Raw genomic sequence first — 5,392 nt, 5'->3', positions numbered from 1 at the left:
TTTTTTGGCCTGCCGTATCTCAAGCCACAGCAGAGCAGGTTGGGGCAACCTGTGGATTTGGGGGGGTCATTCCAAGCCCCCCCCTCAGGTCTGTTTTGTGCTGGCTGGCTCTTGCTCTGGGTGCGATACAGGTTTTTCCGAGTTCAGCAGAAAAGGTTCGATAAAGCAAAAGCCGTTTCCTCTCTGCTGGGGCAGGTGGGCAAGCTGCACAGTGCGGGAATCAGAGCTCCCCCAGATCCCCCGCAAACAGTCGTGCCAGGCCGGGAGATTTTGGCACGCTGCAGCCCGGGAGTTTTCCGGGAGGAAAGAAACAGGTTGTGCCACATCACAGCGTGGCTCTGAGCGCAGCCCTCGGCTGATAAGAAAACGCCGCTCTGGTCGGGGAAGCTGGTTGTGCAGCAAAATGTCTTTTAATGCCAGCGGCCCCGGTGCCGTTTCCGCATGGGCCAGGGCGCACCGCCTTTGCCCTCTCCGTACCCGGTGGAGGGAGGGGTGAAAATCCACAGCACCGGCAGCCGCTTTTTTTTCGTGAGCCCCCCCAGCCGCCTGCCTCATTCCCCTCCTCGCAGGGGATGCTCCCGCTGCTGGGGGGCTGTGGGGTGGTCCCCAAGTCTTCCCCACTTGGGCTACGGGAGAGTCGTTGGCCAAGGCTCTTGTGACAGTCCCGGACACAAGAGGGACTGTGAATCCTGCTGGTTTTGGGGAGTGCTGGGACCTCTGATGCCACATTAAACCTGTCCAACGGTGCATGGCCCTGTACATCCCCGGAGCTCATCTTCCAGCCCAGGCATGGAGCATTATGGTCCCGGAGGGATTTAGGCTCTGCCAGCAAGGGCTTTGAAACCAGATCTGGGGCAGGGGAGCGCTGCTGGGTGACGCTGCGCTTTCGGCAGGGCTCGCTGTGCCGGATCCCGCTTTGGGCAGGCGTGTGGGTCCTGCGAGAGGCAGACCTGCAGCCCGGCATGACCAGCCTCAGCAGAGCGGCGGGTTTTACTCGGCTGTTTGAAAATGCCATGGACATGATACAAATCCAGCCCTTGCTTGAGAGCACATCTTGTATTCTCTGAAATGCAGGATGGGACTGGATAGGCCGATTTAAGTGGACTTTCACCTTACCCTGGCAATCTGCGATGGGAAAACAACTGACACCGGCATCCAGCGAGGATGGAGGACACCAGCAGCACTCCCCGCTGCACAGCCTCGTTCCCTGGGGTCCCCCCAGCAACAACCTCCTGACCTGGCCCCGTAGGTGAGATTGGACTGCTGAAGCCATTGCTGGAGCATCCCAGGCAGGAGCAGGAGAAGCAAAGCTCATCTTGTCGACCTTTTTTCCCTGGTCTGGAGCACCTTGCTGGGCTGTCACATGGGTGATCCCCACCGAGGACAAACCAGAGGTGTCTGCAGCCGGGTCTCATCCTTGGGATGCTCCTGGGCTTCCCCCTGCTGCGAAGGGACCTCTTTGGGATGATTTTCACCTTGCCAAGAGGAAGCACTTTGCATGTGGAGGTGGAGCGGCCTCGGGGGTGCACGCGGGGGCGGCTTTGCGCATCTCCCCGCCCTGAGCTGGGAAAGGCATTTCTGGTCCATGGGAAGGGACGTCGTGTGATGGGACTGAGTGTCACCGCCTTGGATGAGCTTTCGGCTCCCGATGACCTGAAACGAAGGCTGGAAGGGTGTTTCCAGACTAAAGGAGGTGGCTACGGAGCTGGGGGAATATGCGGGGTGTCCACCAGCACTGCTTTTGGAGGAGGATGTTGCGCGCGAGGGAGAGGGATGATGAGAGCAGCCGGCCATGGCCGTGTCTTGCCCTGCCGGGCTGCAGCACAACCGAAAGAGGCCAGGGCCAAACTCCAGGATGCAGGGAAAAATTTCATCCAACCATGCGTTTATTTTCCTGCCTATTATTCCTAGGAGCAGCTCAAGCGTTTCTGTTCCAGCTCCCGCCGTAATCAGAGCCAAGACCAAGCCCGGGACAGTTTCAGTGCCAGGGATTTAGAGAGTCGCAAGCGGCTGCTGGGAGAGGGAAGAGCTGTGGCATGGCCTGGCTGCAGCCTCCCGCCAGCATTTAACTCCTCTCCTTCCCAGCCCTCGGAGCTCGCTGCCCCGCCATGATCATCCCAGGGCCCTTGGAGATGTCGGCTTGGGCTCTTTTCACTCTTATTTCTAGTTTTTCGGGTTGTGACAGCTGATGCTCCCCAGCTGCCCTCCCCAACCAGCCGAACGAGAAATGGGATGTAGTCTCAGGGAATTGCTTTGCTTTGGGAGCTGTGGTTTAGGGAAAACCCTCGAGTATCTCATTTGCAATCAGCAGTTCCCAGGACTGAGGACATCTGGCAGGGAGAGGTTGGGATTCATCTTGTTGGAGCCTTTGGAGGTGCTTGAACAAGATCTGTGCTGTTTGTTTGCTGGTTTTTTCCCCTAAGAGAATAAAATTAACTGCTATAAAAGCATTCCCACACCTTCCCGGAGATGCTTTCTGCAGAGACCGTCTGCTCTGCACCATCCCACGTGCCGGCTTCGCTCTGGGCGTCCCTCTGCCCTCCCTGGGATGGGGCTGTCTGACGGCACTTTGATTTTCTCCAAAAGACTCGTAAAACCCATTTCTCTTTCCTTCCTGTGTCCTGTGCCCGCATGTCCCCAGCTGTTCACTGTCAGGGACAAAAACACCCTGGGCACCAAGTCCCGGTTCCCTCCAGCCGCTTTGGCTGGTTCACGTGTAGCTCTGCATCTCCTCTCCTGCCGTCAGGACACTCCTGGCCTTTCATTTCACTCTACTCTGTTTTTTGGGGGTTATTTTTTTGGCTACAGAAGGAAAAGAGGAGGCCTCTGCTGCAGAAAACAACCCCTCGCGGGTGCCACCGGGGAAAGCAGGAGAGCGGAGCTCCGTCCTCTATTCTGCTGGACAGCTTTTCTTTGAGTACCTGGTGGTGGTGTCGCTGAAGAAGATGTCAGACGGACGTTACGAACCCAAGATAACCTACCAGTTCCCAAAGGTATTTAGTCCCGTGTTTCCAGGAAGATGAGTTTTCCGAATTTAGAGGAGAAGAGGATGTTGCTCCTTCCCCATCACTAGAGCCAGGGGAGGAGAACAGAAAAATACCCCAAGCCCTGGAGTCCCAGACCCAAACCCCAGGGCTTTGCCTGCCGTGGGTTGGGGTTGCTGGGACCGTCTGTCCCTCCCTGTGGTCCAAGCCCCGGGCCACAAACCCCAGGAGGAAAATCCCGGGGTGCTCCCTGGTCTCCTGTCCCAAAAGGGGAGACCATGGCATCAAAATCACATCCTGGGGAGGTGACACACGGGGAGAGCCCCTGTTTGCAAGAGAGACCCCCTCTGCTTTGCTCCACTATCAATAGGGTAAAAGAGTCAAAAAATTGGATTTTTGGGAGATTCTTGTTCAGGGATGTGCAGGCACCCTCTGAGCCGGGGATTGCTTTGGGACACTGCCCTTCCCATCCCACCCCACCCCACCTCATCCCCAGCTGAGCCCTGGGGCTGTGGGCACCCTCCCTCACTCTGACTCTTGGTATCGCTTCGTTCCAGCGCGAGAACTTGCTGAAGGGCCAGAAGGAGGAGGAGGAACGTCTCTTGCAAGCCATCCCCCTCTTTTGCTTCCCCGATGGCAACAACTGGGCCCCTGTCACTGAGTTCACCAGGTACCTGCCCCGCTGCGGGGTCTCAGCTGTGGTTTCCCACCCTGTGCTGTCGTACCCCTGAGGGCTGCGGGTGGAAGAGCCCACCCGTCCCCATGCGTTGTCTCTCCTTGCAGTGAAACCTTTTCTTTCGTCCTGACCAACGTGGATGGCAGCAGGAAGATTGGCTACTGCAGGCGGCTGCTGGTGAGCATCCCACCGCCCGTACACCCATCGCTGGGTCGGTGGTGGCCATGCCACCCCATCCCCATGGTGGGACACAATCCCTTCTGCCATGCCCAAAGTGCAACTCTCGGGGACGTGCTTTAGAAAGCCACTTGCCTTGACAAAGACGATAACAAGCAGCAAGGGGGTGCCCAAAGGGATTTTTCTGGAGATTTCTTCTGCTGGGGCATCAGTTGGATGCTGGATGGAGGAAAGCAGCATTTGCTGTAGCCCAGGACTGGCCTGAAATGCAACCAGGAGATGCGATGGTTGGGAGGTGCTGTTCCCCGTACCGGTGGTTGCTGCTTCCCCACCGATCTCCCACAGCTTCCCTGGCTCCTTTCCCTTGGCCGGTCAGGACGGCTGCAAATCCCACTCGGGATCAGGATGAGGATGCATGTGTGCTCATCCAGATGCCAAGGAGCCAGGTGTCCTCAGCCCCATCCCCAAAAATTGCTTCTGAGCAGTGGCTGCCTTTCTCAGCTCATGGATTTGGCCAGCTCGGGGGCTGCAAGGCGCGATGGAGGTCTTCCTTGTGATTTACGCACAGCCTGCTTAAATGGGGACATAAAGCCACAGGGCCATACGCCACAGGTCAGTGACTTGCTGGATCCCATCACCCTTTCATTCCCTGGCAAACCTGCCCACTTCTGCATCCAGGGCTGAGCTCTGGCTGTTTGAACTGAAAGCGCGGAGGGCAAACGGACCCAGGATAATCCAGTTGGAAAGGGAAAAACAGCCTGGGCACTCATCCCGTCCCTGTTTCAGGGGCAGGATTAGCCCCGAGGATGGTGGGGCAGGAGGTCTCAGAGGACACGTGTCTAGGGGCGAGGAAAGTTTGGGAGTATGGCAGAACGCTTTGCACCAAAATGAGCAGTCTTGGCATCTGAATTGCCTTCTCCAGGTCCTGGGCACCTTCTGCTTTTACAGCATCAACTGCATCCTTGGCCAGAGCCCCAGCTCTGAAAATCCCCCAGTGGGTGATTGGGCATCTTGGGGGGGGATAAGTGGAGCCGGGGGGGGACCTCGGGGGAGAGCGGGGAGCCAGTGCAGTGGGGCTGGGAGATGCTCAAACCCTTTTCCCATCCTCTTCCAGCCATCTGGCCGTGGTGTCCGCCTCCCCGAGGTCTTCTGCATCATCAGCTGCCTGGGCTGCTTCGGGCTCTTCTCCAAGGTAGGGATGTGGTGGCGCCGTCCGGCAGCCAGGCCGTTGCCTGCCGGGGTTTCACAGCTCACTTTTTTCTCCCCCAGATCCTGGATGAGGTGGAGAAGAGGCGCCAGATCTCCATGGCGGTGATTTACCCCTTCATGCAGGGCCTTCGGGAATCGCCCTTCCCAGCTCCAGGGAAAACCGTCACCATTAAAAGCTTCATCCCTGAGTCAGGCACGGAGGTTGGTGGGGGTCTCAGGGGCTCAGTGGCACCTCCTGGACTGCTCCAACATGGGAAGCCCCAGCTATCTCCAGGAGCGTCCTCCAGACCTGCAGCACCCATGGGTGCTCGCTGGAGCAGTGGGTGGTGGGTTGGGCTGCCGGGGG

General features: G+C 58.0%; 1 protein-coding gene across 1 annotated transcript in view; it reads left to right on the top strand.

Annotated features, from left to right (window-relative positions):
- Window positions 1-1,130: 1,130 nt before the first annotated feature.
- The window catches only part of DENND2D (DENN/MADD domain containing 2D), a 9,514-nt gene continuing 5,252 nt past the window's right edge, over window positions 1,131-5,392 (top strand). Inside the window, exons 1-6 of the mRNA XM_009583227.1 lie at window positions 1,131-1,245; window positions 2,836-2,993; window positions 3,542-3,654; window positions 3,768-3,837; window positions 4,952-5,029; window positions 5,107-5,247. Of these exons, the coding sequence (XP_009581522.1) occupies window positions 1,131-1,245; window positions 2,836-2,993; window positions 3,542-3,654; window positions 3,768-3,837; window positions 4,952-5,029; window positions 5,107-5,247 (675 nt within the window). The remainder of the gene's footprint in view (window positions 1,246-2,835; window positions 2,994-3,541; window positions 3,655-3,767; window positions 3,838-4,951; window positions 5,030-5,106; window positions 5,248-5,392) is intronic.

The sequence above is a fragment of the Fulmarus glacialis genome, unplaced genomic scaffold, assembly GCF_000690835.1.
Source record: "Fulmarus glacialis isolate BGI_N327 unplaced genomic scaffold, ASM69083v1 scaffold16040, whole genome shotgun sequence".
NCBI classification, from domain to species: Eukaryota; Metazoa; Chordata; class Aves; order Procellariiformes; family Procellariidae; genus Fulmarus; species Fulmarus glacialis.
This window is presented reverse-complemented; position numbering and strand designations above follow the sequence as displayed.